We start from the raw sequence: 18,333 nt of genomic DNA, 5'->3' as shown, positions 1-18,333 counted from the left end.
AATGAGTCTTTTTATAAAATGGTAGTTTTGGGCTCAATACTTTTATATTCTAGTGATTCCTTCTTATCCAACTTGATTCATATTCTCTATTTTTTTTACCACTTTCTATTTTTTTATTTTAATTTTTCAGTGTCTTAGCCTAGTTAACACTTATATATATTGCATAGATATATACTACAATAGTACTGGTCAAGTTTGCTTAGAACTCAACTTCAATTTCAAGAGAGTTGCATGGAATATATTATATACAAAGTAGAGCATGCATATTATAAATAGATAAATATTATAAATAGATACATAGATTAGTCGTCCAGACTTATGCACAACTCAACGTAAGGTACAAAATTTATATATCACGCAACCGCTAATTTTTCCCCAAATTTTAAATCAATGGAAATTTTTTCTGTGTATCGTCTAAGTATATTAATCCGAGGATTTGTGCTGTTAAGAGGCCTTATATGACTGATTATATGTAGGCTGAGCTTTCTGAAGTTGTCCCAACTATGAACCATCAACAAACAAAATAGATAAAACATAACCAATAATATCTTGGATCTAATAGAAAGAGTTACTTTCTTATAATATGATAAACTAAGATTTAAATTTCGGTTAAAATTTATATTTGATATTTCATTATGTTTTGAGCAGAATTATTTCTAAAAGAGAAACATTTTGTAATTAAGTTGTAACATCCTCCCTGTAACAGCAGTATCAATGAAGCAAACCTTTAAACTTTATTGATCCTCCATGGAATTTGAGTTTCTTCAGTAAATAACACAATACAAGTTATAATATAATTAATTATTTGTACTAAATATTACTTTATTCGTATTCATTCAAGCATAAGCTCCGTCTATTTTTTTTCCTTATATATTCATTAATACACAACAACCTGACTTTCCAAAAAGAAACAGTTGCTACTAACACTAAGACTGAAATGTGAAATTTGGCCAGCTTAAAAATTTGGTAGACTTCCAAAATAAAATACATACAAAAGAATGCTATAATATAATCGAGTTATGTTTAATTAAGCATATCTAAATTTAAGTTCACAGGACTTCAAACTATTTTCGTGCAAATAATTGAAATTCAGATAACAAAAGCATCTTCAATTAAAACATTCAAATCAGAGTAGGATGATCCTCCTTCTTCCAAGGCCTGCATAGCTAGCTGTGAAAGCACCTTTTGTTTTGTTCCTCATTTCAATGGCGTCTTCCCCAATCATTATCTTCTTCAAAGCCTTCTCCACAGCATCCCATGTAATACTATCTCCCTGCAATACAACAAATTTTTCAACACCAACAGGTACCCTAATTTTAAGGACCTCAGTGATAAACTTCTCATTGAAATATTGTTCTGCAGCAATAGGCCAAGTGACCACAGGAACCCCAGCAGTCACTGCTTCCAACACTGAATTCCATCCACAATGTGTCACAAACGCGCCTGTCGCTTGGTGTTCAAGAATCAACACTTGAGGTGCCCACCCTCTTATGATTAGTCCCTTACCTTCCATTCTTTTCTCAAATCCATCATGTAATCATTTCTCTCCCTTTTCTCCATCATTTTTGCTATTCTAGACCACCCAAATGAATTTGTGAATCATGCAGGTTTTAATGATGTCGAAAAGAATTCATTTGATAATGATTGTCATCATCAAAAAGGGAAAGAATGTGAATATATAAATACATGATTTTGATGATGTCAAAGAAGAATCAAACAAGGTTACTTCAAAGGATAAACATTGCTTCAAGATTAATACAAGGTTATTTCAACAAACAAAGCGTTGCTTCAAGATTAACTCACGATCATGTCTTGTTTCAAAACAAAGTGTTTCCAAGACATCCAAGGCTCTAGTAATTGATTACCAGGCAGTATAATCTATTACCAAAAGATAATTTTGAAAAATAACTTTTAAAAAAAGTTTTGAATTTGAATTTTGAACCTGTAATCGATTACTAGATGTTTGTAATCGATTACCAACAACGAAACTCTTGAAATTCAAATTCAAAAGTCATGACCCTTCAAAATATAACTGTGTAATCGATTACCAGAAACCTGTAATGGATTACTAGTGAAAAATTTCAGAAAAAGCTTTTTGAAAAGACACATCTCTTCAAATCATTTTGAAAAGACACGAAGGACCTATATATGTGTGTCTAAAAGACAATTACTAGAATTTTTTATTTCCATTTCATGCACTAACTAACTTCTAGTGGGTAGTTATCGTCACTTGTAATCATCTATAAATAGAGATAATACACTGAATAAAGGCAAAGAAGAATTAGGAAAGTACCTGCTAGTGTAGTTTAGTATAGCATAGTGTAGTCCTATACGTATCAATTGGTCTGACCTGCTGCCCTCCAATGGTGGAAGCCGAGCCTTCCTCAGCCAGCCTAGATCGCCTTGAGACCGCCATTGTCGAACTCGCTGTAGCTCAACTCCGCTTCGCCATGACCCAAGCTTCCATGGCCTCCAAACTCAATGTCATTCTCTTGAAACTGAATACCATGGAACCCAGCCAACCCTTCCCATCTTCTTCCTCTATGAAGTCACCACCACCAGCCGGAACCATGTCGACTCTGCTTCCCATGGTAACCAGCCAACTTTTTTCCATCTTTCTCTGCAAAGTCACCACCAACAGCCAAAACCATGCTGACTCCCCTTCCCATGATAACTTCCCACCTCCCCGCTAACTGCAAGCCCCACACATCCTCTTGCGACCCTCGTTGGGCCACCATTCATTGGGTTCGTTTGGAGCCCCCTAGTCGACACATTCTTCCCTTCGACCTCCACTTATCCTTTTTCGTCATGTTCACCGCCAAGGTCAAAGACAAGGAGCTCGACCACCCCTTCCTCCTCACCCTTTATGCCATTCTCGTCACTACCAAATGGCTCTACCTCCGCAACACTAATCTTCATTCACTCATTCCTACACCCACTTTAATTTGGGATCCAAGTTCTATTTTCCTACACCCAACACCTTGAGGACAAGGTATTTTTGATGGACCAAGGAATGATAAGAGGAATTAGATACAACAGAAGCAAAAAAAGCCCATGAAGTAATAGACCCAAAGGGACAAGCACCAGACCAACTCACCTTAGAGACTTCGTGTAACCACTTGTAGTGTTGCTATCTCCCACTACTCTGCCAGTAGTTTGTTATAACCATCTAAAAGACAATTACTAGAATTTGTTATTTCCATTCTTGCACTAACTGACCTCTAGTGCGTAGTTATCATCACTTGTAATCATCTATAAATAGAGCTAACACACTAAATAAAGGTAGAAAAGAATTATGAAAGTATTTGTTAGTGTAGTTTAGCATAGCATAGTGTAGTGTAGTCATGTTCCTAACACTTTGACACCTTTTTCTGCAAATAATTTGGCCATGTCAAGGGTTGGTATCATATGACCATGAGCAAAGAAGGGGAAGAAGAAAATGTGTAGTGTGTTATGATATTCACAACTACCCATCTTGTCTCTCTAATGATTAAGCAAAACTATATAATTTTGAACCAAAACTGGAATCTAAAGGAAAAAACGAAGTAATATAGAGAAAAGAATAATTTGAGAGTGTAAACAACCTTAATACAATATTATAATTACAGAAGTGATTAACATATACATTCACTTTACCCAAAGATAGGATCACAATTATCGAAGTGAATCAAAGTGTTTCGATAAAGATTAAAAGAGATAACTTTTAAGTTTAAGAATTGAAAGGTGAAATTTGAATAACTACATCATCAAATGAAATGAGTATTTTTTTTAATATGGATATTTTTTATACGTCATTTTTATTAATATTCTTCATATTTATGAAAATATTAAATAAAAAATATATTAATATTCTTTACATTTATGAAAATATTAAATAAAAAGTATTGATGTAATAGAAAGATATGAAAAAATAAATAAAGTGTTGGATAAAATAAATAATATAAGAAAAAATTTAAGTTGCAGAAACAAATACACATAACCATAAAAATATGAAAAATTTTAAAACTTATATTTAAAATGAGACAATGAAAAGTGAAAATAAAGTGATATTTTATAATTTATATTATAATTTTTATTAATATTCTCCATATTTATGAAAATATTAAATAAATGTATTTATTTAATATCTTGAAATATATATAAACAACTAGTTCATATATTTTTATCTTATAAATAAGACGATGGGTAAGAAAATGGTTAGATTTTCAGTTTAAAAAAATGGTTAGATTTATTTATTCCACAATTAGCACCTACAATTCTCAAGTGAGCCAGTGTCAGTTTGCTCATTCATTCATTGTTTCAACTTTGAACACACATGATTGTGAGGAACACTGATTGAAATTGAGCAGTGTCCTTTTGTCAGAAGAAATGAACGGCGAAACATATTACAAGCGCCAAAAATAAAGTTTTAAATTAAATATATAATCTGAATTAGAAAAATTATTGGTATATAACTTATATATTGTGCAATAAATAATTTATATAATAAAAAGAGATAAATATTATATAAAAATAATTATTTTAATTTTAGGTTTTTATATTATTTTTTTTATTTTAATCACTAGAGAAAAAGATGTGGTAGCTAGAATTTTTCAAGGAAAAAATTGTCTTTTAACAAATAAAATTGGCGGTGAAGTGATGGACCACTTAACTTGTCATTCCCCCATAGACTAAACCCCAATTCTAGTCCATGATTTCTTTGATCTGGACAATCATATTCTTATTCCACCTAAGACTCAAAAACATATATTACCAGCTCCATGCAGTTAGACTCGGTAAGAATATTGTATGTTTGGGTTTAAGTTTACAAATTTAAGTTTGTGAAAATAACTTAAATTTTGTTTCTATAAAATTGAGATTTTACACAAAATTTTAAGATACAAACATACTTTTAATTGGAGTAACCAAGCATGTAATTAATCTGAGTTTATTATTTAAGCTGAGTTTGGATAGTACTCCAAACGGAAAATCAAGCATAACCTAATAGCATGTTTGAAAGATATGACTTCAGTAGTCTAGAATGAGTTAAACATGACTTTTACATTGGTCAAGATGTTTAGATATGTGTTGGAAACATAATTCTAAATAATGGACTGAAGTCTCGTTCAAGCCTTTTAGAATAAAGTTTTGCATCACATTTGACTTGAGTTATAATTTGTCTCATATTTTTTTCCCTTGAACACGTACTGCAATTTGGAATATAACTTGTGCATCGCATTTAGTGTAAAATCAAACCAGCATCTTCGTGTTTAAAAAAATCTGATATATTTGCTGTCCCTTTCTCAACTATTTTTATACTGTCTCTTAAAATAAAATTAAATATTAACACAATTACATAGACAAAAAGATAGAGCTAATTTCTGTTTGAAAGGAGAAGGGATTGAAATCCTTGAACCCAAACCATGATGTCCCTGAACCTCGCCGTCAGTCACGACCGTGCGAGCGATGCCAGCAACAGACGAACCCTCTACCTATGACTCAGTGGAGCCTCTTCCCCCTTTTTTTGTAGCTCTGGTACTTGTCTTCCATCGTGTATCTAGGGATTCCATTCTCTTCTCGCTTTTTTTTCTTCTTAAAAACTTATTAGCCGTTTTAGACACTAAACAAATGCAAATTTAAATAATTTTAACGGTGAAAGTAATAGATGTGTGCAAAGGACTAAAGTGAACAAGCATGGCTAAAATAATTTTCTTAAAAGATAAAATATTAACTGAATAAATAAAAGATAAAAAAAATTAAAAACATCAATTAACATATGTATAGAGATTAAATTAGTTTTTTAATAATTTATTATTTAAGTTCAATTTGATTCTTTAATTTTTTTTTGTTTAATTTGGTCCTCTAATTTATAAAATAAATTTAATTTGGTCCTTTAGTTTGTTCTTTTTGTTCAATTTGATTTTTTAATATTTAAAATTAATTCATTTTTTTTAAGAATGTGTATTTTATGATGATTTAAAATCATTTGATATTAATTTTGAATTGCCACAAAATTTAATTTCTTATAATTTAGACTCAAAAATAAAATTGAATCAATTTAAAAAATTAGAAGATCAAATTGAATCTATGAAATAAATTAAAAAACTAAAAACTAAATTTATATATATATATATATATATATATAACAAAACCAAAGAGAACTTCTATTTTATAGGGATAAAAATATTATTTATTTTTATTTTTAAAAACGAAGATTAATATATTAAGTTAACAATATCATTTTTAGATTAAAAATCTAACTCAATTTATTAAACAAGATGTAAAAGATGTTATAAACTCTTTATTCTTGTCTTTGATTTTAAGGATAAAAAAAAAGATCATCTTGAGCCACGCAAAGATACTCCATCCTTTTAACACATCCTTCCGCTATATTAACTCATTTTCTTCTCCTTGATTCCAAAGATGCCACTCACCTTTGCTCAAATTTGGTATATGGCCAAATGAACTTTTTGGTCATTTGTCTTATGTTTTGTGTTCATTTTTTCCCTCATTGCTTCAACAAAATCAGAATGGACATTAATGTTAAAATATCTATATGTTATTAAACAAAAGTTTCAAACACTCAATTAATAATTTTTTTATATATTTTTTTATTCTCATTGTACAACATCATCAATTGAATTAATTATTTATCTTTCATTTCTTTATTTCTCGTTAAGGTATATATAATTCAAGGGTCATTTAAGAAATATTTTTCTTAATGTTATTGAATCCAGGCTCCCTAGCTAATCTCACTCCATGAAGGATAGTCCATAATTCTAACTTAATAATGGAATTCTGACTGACATAACACGACAACCCCCACCCACAAAAGTGACCTCCGCATTAATGAGTAATTTGGCTTGCTTAAAAAATCATAGACTTTGGAAAAAAATTCAATAAATACACGAATAATGTTATAATATAATATGATTATGAGGAACTAAATATATTTAAACTTAAGTTGATTGAGTTATTATAAATAGTATTTGATTTTCACTAGATAAAAAAAAATTAGGTCGACAGGATTTTAAACTATTTTAGCTTAAATCATTAAAATTTAGATAACAAATAATCTTGAGAGTAAATGCATGCATAGTGTTGATGGTGGTATATTAGTGGCTCAACGAACTTAATCCCTCAATTAAAGCTTTAAAATCAGAGTTGGATGATCCACCTTCTTCCATGGCCCGCCTAGCTTGATGTGAAAGCACCTTTGCTTTGTTCCTCATTTCAATGGCTTCTTCCCCTGTCATTATCCTCTTCACTGCCTTCTCCACTGCATCACATGAAATACTATCTCCCTGCATTCCAAGCCATGTTTTAGCACCAACAGGTACCCCAATTTTAAGGACCTCAATCACCAACTTCTCATTGAAAAATTGGTCGGCGAAAATAGGCCAAGTGACCATGGGAACCCCTGCAGTCACTGCTTCCAACGTTGAATTCCATCCACAATGTGTCACAAACGTGCCAATCGCTTGGTGTTCAAGAATCAACACTTGAGGCGCCCACCCTCTTATGATTAGTCCCTTGCCTTCCATTCTTTTCTCAAATCCATCATGTAACCATTTCTCTCCCTTTTCTTCTCCGCTTTTCCTAACGACCCAAATGAATTGTTGCCCTGAAGCCTCAAGACCCTTAGCAATTTCTCTAAGTTGAGAATCAGGAAACTTTACTGTACTTCCAAAGCATATATAAATAACTGAATTGGGTTTCTTTGTGTTTAGCCACTTCAGGCACTCATGCTCATCAATAGATGCCTCCTTTCCTCTACGTGCTTTCTCTTCTGCGTCTTTATTGCATAGAGATAAGGGACCAATATGCCACGCTTTTCTTCCAAGTACGTTCCTAAAATGATCTGCATAAACCTTCTCAAGTTCGTAGAAGCTATTAACAACAACCCCATAGCTCCTTAACTCTGATTCCTTTGCCTCCTCCAACAATTTGGCCAGGCCTGCTTTCTCCTTACTCTTGCTATAAGGTGGAATCTTTGTCTTTTCGATTCTAATCTCGCCCGGGAAATTAGGAATGAGAAACGAATCAGAATCAGAAGAAGCATATTTGTCATGAGGCTCATAGAATGGCATACACGTGGTAACACACAAGGAGAAGAAACTAGTCCCATGGAAGACGAGCCTAGGAATTCCAAATTTGGCGGCGGAATCAGTTGCCCATGGGAAGAACATATCAGCAACAATGCAATCTGGAAGTTGCTTTTGCAGTAGCTGCTCAAGTGGCTCTTGGAGGAAATGGGTGGCCATAAAAAACGGATTCAACAATTCTGGGGAAGGGACTGACTCGGTATTTTCACAGCCATCAAGTAAACCAGCCTCTGCAGAAGGAAACTCTATGGTTTGGATGTGGATTTTGTTGCCATTAGTTTTGGATTTTCCAATGGCGTTGTAGATGAAAGGTTCGTTGAGGGGTGTGGTGATTATAGTGGCCTTCACACCCTTTTCGGCAAATAATTTGGCCATGTCCACGGTTGGTATCATGTGGCCATGAGCCAAGAAGGGAAAGAAGAAAATGTGCAGAGTCTGATATTCACTACTACCCATCTTTCTCTCTACTACGGAAAGGCTATTTTGCCTTTAGTTTTGGAGGGGGCAGAATTTATAATGCTAGGAACAGTAGTTGATTAGTATAAAACAAGGACACTCTTTTTATGGTGTCGAGTGTTCCACACGACACTAATATCGGTACTGACACTGACACATACCGATGTCTGTATTTGAATTAAATTTAATGTGTTTCACAGATATTTAGTATCCGTGTCTCCTTCATAGGTAGCTGAACGTAATGATCAACTATAATTGCTAAGGTGATATAGTACAGATAAGAACACAACTATATTCTAAGTGCAAATGAAACAATCAATTTCGTTACCAGTATAGTAATAAAATAAATAAATAAATAGTTACCAGTACGATTGTTTCTACAATACCGTTTATAAAATATTTTATAACATTTTTGTATATTTCTTTGTCTTGTTACTTATTTCATGTTATTATAGTTCAGATTCCAGATTAATCAAATTAATGTTGTGTATAGACTCTTATATGGGTGCATTTATGTTTTCTTCCTTAGTTTGTTTAATATGCTCAACAATTGGCTCCTACGAATTCCTCGGCATGAGTGTCTCCGCAAATCAGCGTCTGTCTGTTTCGGGACTCATGGATCACCACTAGAATGCTAGGGCACGTGATTATGACTTGTGAGGTACAATGATTGAAATTGTTACGTCATTGTATACGTCGAATTCCCTGTCACTTCTTCTAGAATAATTGAGCGGTGGAATGATAATAGATAGTTACCAAAATGGGTTGTAATCCACAGACCAATTCGATCCATGGCGGATTTGGGTTGAATTGGGCTAATTCTTTTTTAAAAAAATTATTATATTCACTCTCGTTTTATTTTAAGTACATTCTCTTTTTCTAGTTTAATTCGATTATGACTTAAATCATTTTTTATTTTAAATTTCATTCTTTTCTTCACACTGTCTTATAATCCCTCCCCAACAATAATACATTGACATCAAAACATTCTCTGTCTCTTTCTTTAGAATCATTCATCTTTAATTTTTGACTCTCTTTAGACCTCTGATTCAATATTATATTCCTTGTTTGTTTGGCCTCTTTGTTTAACACTAGAGTTTTTTCATCCTTCGAGCTCTTAAACACGGTACAATTGTGCTCTTTCTTTGAAATTTATGCATAGTTAAAAGAAATAAAGTTGTGAAGGAATGGCAATTAAAAAATTAAATGTAATATAGTGTTTTTATGAAATGCGTTTATTTTTAAATTTTGGGCGGTAGATTTCAAAATATTGTTCTATATTTTGTGTTTTGAAAAGTAATTTCTGAACTACAAAACCTGAAACAGCATTCCAGAAATTACTTCCTAGAACTTTATTGTTGTATTTCAGAATGTTGGTTCAGATTTTGCATTCTAGGAATTATTTTTTGGAACTAAAAAACTAAAACGGCAAGTGAGAAACTACTTTTCATAATAGTGATTAAACAACCTATAAAGATATTTTAGGTATAGAGAATATTAATGATAGTAAAAAGAAATTAAAATAAAAGGAAGTGTACTTAGAAAAAAAAGGAGTGAATATACATTTTTCATTTTTTTTAGCTTAAAAATTAGACCAGATCTACCTATGACCCAACTCACTACCAGATCTACCTATGACCCAACTCACTACAACAAAATTGTAATTTTTTGTTTGCTCAAAAATTGAAATTCTAGTGACTTGTAAATTATAATGGTTATCTAGATTATTTTGTGATCATGAAATATTTGTCATAAAATTATTTTTTGTCTTATTAAACTTGTAATAATTATCTTTCATGTGTGATCATGAATAATTCTTTTGTGATAAAATTATTTGACTTATTGAACTTATAATGATTCTTTTTTTTTTCTTTCTTTAAAATATTTATTTCTTTGAAATTAGAATTGGCGAAATAATGAAAATTTATAAGCCAATAGCCATAAATGTATTTGTTTTTGTTGAAATTTATTTTTCTAAAAAAATTGATTTTATGTTAAAAAAAAATTTAAAATGATTTTTTTAAATTTTATATGGGTCAATCCGTTTAATCCATCAAGTCATGTTGTGTTGGTTCATACTATAATTTTTAAGACCACCATGAGATGGGGTGAGTTGGGTCACGTTGTTGCCACCAAGGGGTGTTGTTAGGTGCACCCAGCAAAATTGTTGATGCACCCAGCAATTCAATGAAGTACCCAAAATACCCTTCATTTAAAAAATAAAAGTAACGTAATTAAAAAAAAAACACTTCTTCTTCCGCGCCTGTTTCTTCTTCCCCTTGCTTCCGCGCTTGTTTCTTCTTCCCCGTGCACCCAACAATCTTCATTCGTGCTTCTTCTTCCCCAATATTGGCTTATTCCCTTCTTCCTCCACGCCCTCATTTCATTCTCCATTTCAAATTTGGTTCCCTTCATTTGAATCTCATTTCGTTCTCCCCTGAAGTTGGCATCCTCCATTGAAACTGTTGTTCGTGTCTTCCGCCATCAAGGTTAGTCTTCTAACCTCCTCGTATCTATTTGAATGGCGTAAATGGTCGTAGAAACCTTAGGATATACGACATTAGTGACCTGTGGTGGTGGAGGTTGAAGAAAAAGGTTCTTCCGCGAGAAGATCCTTCTTCCGCACGTGTGAAAGTGGCTTTTGGGAACTATAGCGGAAGAAGGTGTTCTTCCGTGGGGTCATGCGGAAGAAGTGTGGAAGGTTCTTCCGCGGATTCCTGCGGAACAAGGTTCTACAGGATCTTCCGCGTGATCCAACAAAAGAAGGTTTTGCAGGATCTTCCCCGTGATCCAGTGGAAGAACGTTGTCTTCCGCAGATCCCGCAGAAGATCCTGCAGAACCTTCTTTCGCAGGCTACATTTTGTTGTCGCGGAAGAACCTACGGAAGCTTCTTCCGCAGGGTACATTTTCTTCTTGCGGAAGATCCCGCGGAAGTTCTTCTCGTGGAAGATCCTGCGGAAGTTCTTCCATGGATCATGTTTTGTTGTGTATTTTGTTTTTTTTTTGCTCTTTTTTTTAGATTATACCTGATTTTGTTCATATTATTAGCTAGTTTGTGTTATTTAGTTGCTATTAAAAATTGCGTTTGTATGTAAATTGAAATTATATTTGGTGTGATTTATATATGCATTAGGATGTCTAAATTGAATTGTTAGGATGTCTAAATGATTGTGTCCCTGTTGTTGCCTTTCCAAACATTTGTGGACAAAATTATAAAGACTCCACTAAACCTAAAATTTTACAAAGCTTAAACCTCATACAAGGCCATATACTATAGACTGTCATAATGTGCTTATTATATGTATGATTGGAAGTTCAAAACATAAATTTCAGTCTAAAAAACTGAGTGTTAGGGGGAAGAAGAACTCCTCAAATGGAGACACGCCATTAATTATATTTTGGTACTTGACTCTAAATTTTTGTTAGTGACATTCTATATTCTAATCCCCCCCACATATATCAGGTAAATGTGCATATGTGTACTTTGGTTAAATAATACTGACATCAATTCATGCGTGACAACATAATGTAATGACAATTAAAAGTTATTAACACAAGTGATTTGATAGTTGAATCTTTTTAATTAAGATCTGGAGTTTGATCTTTGACTTGATCATTAAATCACAATTAAAAGTATAATTTATCTTAAATTGGATTAACGAGGTGAAACAAAGATAAATTGATTTCTAAAATAAGATGTCTTAAATACTTAATGGGAATTCTTTTGATATTGAAAACAAATTTGTCTAATCTGATACCTACACAATCTAAGCACTGTTATAAGCATGAGAATTCAAAGCTAATACCATATGAGATAAGTAGAAACCGGTGAATCACAAACATGCCCATCCAATTGATTACACGCACCTTACCCATCCAATTGAGTGAAACAACATAAACTAAATTGTATTAGTCAAGAAATGATACATTTAGACATAGTGGCATTAGAATTAGATATGAAGATATATCCTTGTTAACAAAAGGCCCTACAAAATAGAGGTTTGAAAACTTAATTTGACCAAATTAGTAAGAAACATACAAAGCATGTGTTTGAACAAATTTGTAATGACAAAGCTTTGTTACCAATTATTTGAATATTTAATTTGACCGAAAAAAATAAATGTTCTTCATGATTTCAGATCATGGTTAGAACACGAGGTTTAGGTCGTGCGTTAGGAGCTGGTAGAGGTAGAAGCATTAGTGAGGATGCGCATGAAGCTGATGTTCCTCGGTGTCGCAGGCCTACTGCTTCAGCACGTAGGCAATGGGTTCGTCTGCGTGAGGACGTCACAGAGAGACCTGAGGATGTGGCTCAGTTGCATGAGGATGTTCCTCATGTGTCTGATGCCACCCCAGAGATGATAGGCCTCGCCGATGCTGTTCAGACAGAGGGAGTGGCTACTAATGGGAGCTTGGGGTCACCTGCTGCAGATGAGGGATTCCCCGGTGGACCACGCGACCCATCGACTTTGCTGAGCATGTCGCACACAGCATCTGGAGTGGACAGGTACGTAGTTTTTAATGTTGACTAATTACATAAAAATTATTTATAGTTGGATTGTTTTTTATATACACGTTATTATAAATTGTTATTCAATTTAGGAACGACCCAATCTGAAGTTGGTCTCCCACGGTAGAAAAGTAGATAAAATTGGGAGACCAGCGCCTGAGATCGAAAGGTTGATTGCTGGCACCGGATTGAGTCCACTAATCAGGTGTTCTGTTATCACCATTGATCCTGGACTCATATCCGCTTTCGTCGAGAGGTGGCATCGCGAGACTAGCACGTTCCACCTGCCAGTAGGCGAGTTGGCGATCACGTTGGATGACGTGGCGTCACTCCTACACATTCCCATCACTGGCGCGCTGCATACGTTCGAGCTGCTGATTACTTCAGATGCGATTGGTCTACTGACGGAGCTTCTTGAGGTTAGTCATGAGGAGGCTACATTTGAGACCCAACAGGCTGGTGGGCCTCATGTCCGGTTGGGGTGGCTTCGGGACTTGTATGAGAGCCAGTGCAGGGCCGGACGATGGGTTGTAGCAGCCTGCATGTATCTACTCCACTTGGTGGGTTGTACTCTTTTCGCCAACAAGAGTTCAACCCATGTACATGTCGTGCACCTGGAGGCTTTCAGGGACCTGGCCCAGGCAGGGGGATTCATCTGGGGAGTGGCTACATTAGTCCATATGTACGAGCATCTGAACGACGCGTCGCAGGCCTCTACACGGCAGTTGGGCGGTTATATTACACTTCTCCAGGTACGTATTATCACTGATAATTTAAATTGAAGTAGCATTGAATCTCTTTTTTTTTTATTGATGTTGACTATGTGTTTGTAGTGCTGGATATACGAGCACTTTCCTACAGTGCATACATCCGTCGTTCATGATGCTTATGATGAGGGGAGCCCACGGGCCTGCAAGTGGCTTACGGGTAAGGCTCATATGACGGGGATCAAGGGAGCCCCGTATCGGAGACGTTTGGATGCCCTGACTGTGACTGACGTGTGCTGGATGCCCTATGGTGAGCACCGGGGAGTTAGGGGCTTTGACTTGATATCGTCGTACACCGGCCAGCTCAGATGGGGTCAGATTGTGGTGTACGTTCGACCTGAGCGGGTTCTTCGACAGTTTGGCTACCTTCAGACGGTCCCTCCGCCGCCGGTTTGTGATTCTTTGACGGGTGATGATATAGATGACCAGTGGCTGCATTTTTCAGACCATTTGGTGCCTTCAGGGGAGCTCTGTGTAGTTCCTGGACAGGTGGCGCCTGACTACATGGAGTGGTTTTTTTGGATATCGCACCCATTTTTCACGCGGACCGAGGAGACTGCTGCATCAAGACATGCCTAAGTACCCCTGTTCGGGCTTTTTTTTTAAATTGCGTGGGAGCCGCTTGAGACTGTCCAGGGCCGCTATTTGACATGTTTGCACGTCAAGGAACCCAAAAAAAATAAAAGCAACGCCCCGTTCCATCGAATCGCACCTTAAACCAAGGCACCAAAAATAAAAAAAGTTGCTTTTCGGCCTGTTAGAAACATATAACTAGCATTCAGTTCAACACAAATATAACAATTTGACACACTAACACTTGTTCACGGAACAATTCATTAATTACATGAACATAAATCCAATGTAAATATAGATACATAAATATTACAAGTTCAATGTCCGCTTAGGTCTACATGCGTTGTATTAATTGTCATTAGGCTTAAGTATTGTTGCACTCTACCTACATATGCAGTTGACCATTGTTTTGCCTCCAGATACGCATTGCTTGACCACAACAACGCCATAGGCGGTAAGGGACAACGATCTTTCAGATAAACCTGTTGTAAGTGAAATTACAATAATAACTTAAACAAACAAACCAACTCATTCAATAATTGAAATTATTTGAGTAAATGAATTTTCAATGGACCTGAACAAAATGACTGCCAAACACATGACCGACGCATATCATGCGGTGCGCAGCAGAATTGGCCGGTGGTCGACTTCTGAGAGGAAAAAATGTGAAGCTCTGTTGTCGTGACATCGATACAAGGATTACATTATATCTTGACGCAATTACATATCTCATATCCGTTCTATCCATCCATTTGTCCATACTAACCTAAATCACAAAACAAATACACGTGTCACTCATGTAAACATTATTTATATAAATAAAAAGTATAAAACACATACCTTGGATAACCCATCCACGTGTAGGGACAACCTCAGCTGTTCATATCTCTTCGTGCCACCAAAGATCTTTATGTAGTCTTGTGACCATTTGCCAAGTTCTTTAATCAATTCGTTACGCATCATGGCCCAACACTCTTCTCCCATACCTAACAAAGCGGAAACTGACCGATATCCACAATTACCATCCGCTTTCACATCAACAACATCCTCAATGAAACCATGCATAAATGGCGGAAATTGATCCAACATGGGGATCATCCTTGCTGGCTTCGGTGGTTCAAAAGATGATGCACTGGGTCTGACTGAGGTGTTGCTGTTTTGAACCGAATGATAAGCATCAACATACTCCCAATAAGATGGATCACGCTTTATCGATCTTTTGCTTCTTTTCATTACCTTTTTCAGGGCACCTTTCGTCTTAACCTTTGTTGGAGGAGGGCACATAGAGGTCTCATCGGGAAACGTGAATTCTTGGAGTTTACTCTTGAAAGTAACTTTCCCGCAAACATCAAGTTCCTCGAATCTTTTATGTATTCTATCAATCTCTTCCTTGATGCTCACTTCGGCCTCACGTAGCCCCTGGTTTGAAAAATTAAGTCTCCTACAGTACATATGGACTGCATCCAGTGGGATGCTGCCACCATCATACCTTTGTAGCTCGCATGCACAAGGAAGACCTAGCGTGGTTCTCAAGACACACCCACAAGAAGACAGATTGTCTTTCAAATTACGTACGCGCTCAAACTCAACCGAAATTTCATTTAAAGCGTACCTTGACACCATTCCCAGAAGCCTCTTGTATAAGGTTTTCTTTAAAACATGACCAACGACATGCGTACTTGTTTCGAATGATGCTCTAATTTCAGTGTGCTGCAGCATCATCATGTTGTTCATTGCATCCCAAACACTACAGAGGTCTCCAACGCTATTCTGTAATACCCTTTTCAAAGACCAATGAGCAGATTCAACCCTACATTTAAAACACACAACAGAGAAGACAAATTAATAACAATAATGTTCCAAACAATCATTAAAAGAAACTTGACTAAAATAATAAAACATTTAAATACCTATTTGTTATTCTGTTGCCTAGGTGCATCACCTTATTCGTCCAGGCCAAGATAAATTTCTCCTTGTGTGGGACAATCCATGTCTCACATACGTAGTCAACGAACATTGGCCACGGGGAACACGCTACTTGAAACCTTTGAAGGTGCTCGAGGAACTCATGTTCCTAAGGACAATCTACCAGGTTACCCCATCTATCCATTACGTAGTCCCAGACATTCTTCTGACCAATTAGCGATTTGCACTTTGCCTTCACATTCTTGTCTATGTGAAACCTGCACAACAAATTCGTACACTCCGAAAACATAACTTTCACAGCATTCATTAGGGCTAGGTCTCTGTCTGTGAAAATAACAACAGGAAGGCGATCATTTCTTAAAAAAAGGCCTTGAAACCGTTCCAATGCCCATACAAGATTGTTCACGCGCTCACCCTCCAGATATGCAAACCCAGCAGAGAAAGTCATCCTGGTTGGTGAATGTCAAGCAATGGGAGCCTGTACCTATTTGTTTTGTAGGTACTGTCTATCAAAAAAACAAGATGACATGCGTTACATAACTTAACTGCATCTGGGTGATACCAAAACAAATCACGCACCACATCTTCATCCTTCAATCTATGCCAATGAATGTATTGGTCACGTTCAAGGAGTCTCATTAGGTGTTGCATTTCAGTGTCATCTCCTCTGATTGAAGAACGATATGCACTTCTTGCATTTTGGATTTGTTTGATTGTGGTGCAACTACTACTGTTGTGCTCCTTCAACGTTAGCAGGATGTTTCTTGGTTTCACATTCGACTTCATCATATCAGCAATGATATTCTTCTCATCATCTGTCAATCTCCCAGCATATGGATGTCCAACTAAGGTCTTCGCCAATTCATGGTTGTGAATCCCACATATCAGCTTCACCGCCCAACCTTCACCTCCATGCACTTGTTTTCCACGAATCTTAAAGGGACAACCACATTTTCTAGTGCTTGTGTCTCTTCTAACAAATTATTTCTTCCTACACTTGTACTTACCGCTCCTTTCACACCCAATTAACACAAATGAAGTTCTTCCTCTGCTACCAGTGTATGTATCAGACCTCATAATTACTGCAACAAAACCGTTTTCATGGGCAACCGTTCGAGCCCACTTCAAAACATCTTCTGGGGTTGCAAAGACCTAGGACACAACCACGACATATTAATTTTTACACAAATCATACATTAGACCAAACAATTAAAACTGATCGACATGATTACCTGAGAAGCATTAAAAGCATCTGAACAATCAACATGTGCTTCATTCACACCACAATCTTCATCTTGAAAATTCATATAAACTTCTTCGAACATCGCACTGTAATATGCCCATTGATCTTTGTCCATCTTAATTCAAACTATAACTATCACCTGATTCAACATTCAACTAAATAATTTGAACAATACAGCAACCCAAAATTTTTTACAAACTATGAATATCAAACTAATTCAACATTTGACAACCTCACACAAATATTTAATCTACATATACATCAATATTTTAACAACAACCAAATTCAACTTTTAATTACATAATTTCAAAATTATAACCTACAAAGCTCATTTAACCAAAAAATACTTCAACCTAGGCAAAAAAATCAACACTTCAACCAACAAATATATTTTTATGTTTCACATAAATTACAAATAGAATTAACCAAAATAACATTCAAAATAATCTTAAAACTAAAAAATCATAAAACGAATTACTCCACGGAAGAAGCAGTCTTCCGTAGTTGTAATGTCAACAACAGAAGAAAGCTTCTTCCGTGGAGTCTCGCGGAAGACATCTTCTGCGAGACTCCACGGAAGTTTTCTTCTTTCGCAGTAATAATGTCATCGTCGGAAGAAAATTTCTTGGGTCGAATCTGAAACGCTTACACCATTCTACTACCTAAAATAAACAATCAATCACAAAAAAGCAGCTATGTACCTTAGTTGACAAATATCACACCAAAGCAGAGCACAAGCACAACCAGCACGGACAAATATCGCATAGCACAAG

The 18,333-nt window shown here is 35.5% G+C and overlaps 3 protein-coding genes across 3 annotated transcripts; 1 reads left to right on the top strand and 2 right to left on the bottom strand.

Moving 5' to 3' along the window:
- Positions 1 to 6,983: 6,983 nt before the first annotated feature.
- Positions 6,984 to 8,592, bottom strand: LOC114386261 (scopoletin glucosyltransferase-like). Its single transcript, XM_028346226.1, has one exon. The coding sequence runs from the start codon at positions 8,538 to 8,540 to the stop codon at positions 7,095 to 7,097; it is 1,446 nt and encodes a 481-aa protein (XP_028202027.1). The 5' UTR covers positions 8,541 to 8,592; the 3' UTR covers positions 6,984 to 7,094.
- Positions 8,593 to 11,221: 2,629 nt separating this feature from the next.
- LOC114372526 (protein MAIN-LIKE 1-like) lies at positions 11,222 to 14,397 on the top strand. The gene is made up of 4 exons (XM_028330132.1): positions 11,222 to 11,306; positions 12,706 to 13,048; positions 13,257 to 13,803; positions 13,885 to 14,397. Exons 1-4 carry the CDS (start codon positions 11,222 to 11,224, stop codon positions 14,395 to 14,397), a joined length of 1,488 nt encoding a protein of 495 aa, XP_028185933.1.
- Positions 14,398 to 14,531: 134 nt separating this feature from the next.
- Positions 14,532 to 17,675, bottom strand: LOC114372519. Its single transcript, XM_028330119.1, has 8 exons — positions 17,550 to 17,675; positions 17,390 to 17,469; positions 16,695 to 16,766; positions 16,481 to 16,574; positions 15,232 to 16,101; positions 14,966 to 15,157; positions 14,777 to 14,873; positions 14,532 to 14,572 (listed from the first exon to the last, which is right to left on the bottom strand). The coding sequence occupies exons 1-8, from the start codon at positions 17,673 to 17,675 to the stop codon at positions 14,532 to 14,534; spliced, it is 1,572 nt and encodes a 523-aa protein (XP_028185920.1).
- Between the last annotated feature and the right edge of the window lie 658 nt (positions 17,676 to 18,333).

The sequence above is a fragment of the Glycine soja genome, chromosome 2, assembly GCF_004193775.1.
Source record: "Glycine soja cultivar W05 chromosome 2, ASM419377v2, whole genome shotgun sequence".
Taxonomy (NCBI): domain Eukaryota; kingdom Viridiplantae; phylum Streptophyta; class Magnoliopsida; order Fabales; family Fabaceae; genus Glycine; species Glycine soja.
The sequence above is the reverse complement of the archived record's forward strand: the minus strand, read 5'-3'. Positions and strand labels throughout refer to the sequence as shown.

Excerpts from the sequence above, each read along its gene's own strand:
- LOC114386261 (XM_028346226.1), bottom strand. The coding sequence starts at position 8,540 with ATGGGTAGTAGTGAATATCAGACTCTGCACATTTTCTTCTTTCCCTTC.
- LOC114372526 (XM_028330132.1), top strand. The coding sequence starts at position 11,222 with ATGCGGAAGAAGTGTGGAAGGTTCTTCCGCGGATTCCTGCGGAACAAG. Across the intron at positions 11,307-12,705 it reads GCGTGATCCAACAAAAGAAG|GTCGTGCGTTAGGAGCTGGT; the intron begins GTTTTGCAGGAT and ends CACGAGGTTTAG. Across the intron at positions 13,804-13,884 it reads GTTATATTACACTTCTCCAG|TGCTGGATATACGAGCACTT; the intron begins GTACGTATTATC and ends ATGTGTTTGTAG.
- LOC114372519 (XM_028330119.1), bottom strand. The coding sequence starts at position 17,675 with ATGGACAAAGATCAATGGGCATATTACAGTGCGATGTTCGAAGAAGTT. Across the intron at positions 16,102-16,480 it reads TGGATAGATGGGGTAACCTG|CACACTGAAATTAGAGCATC; the intron begins GTAGATTGTCCT and ends ATGATGCTGCAG. Across the intron at positions 14,573-14,776 it reads ATGGTCAACTGCATATGTAG|GCCGAAAAGCAACTTTTTTT; the intron begins GTAGAGTGCAAC and ends TGTTTCTAACAG.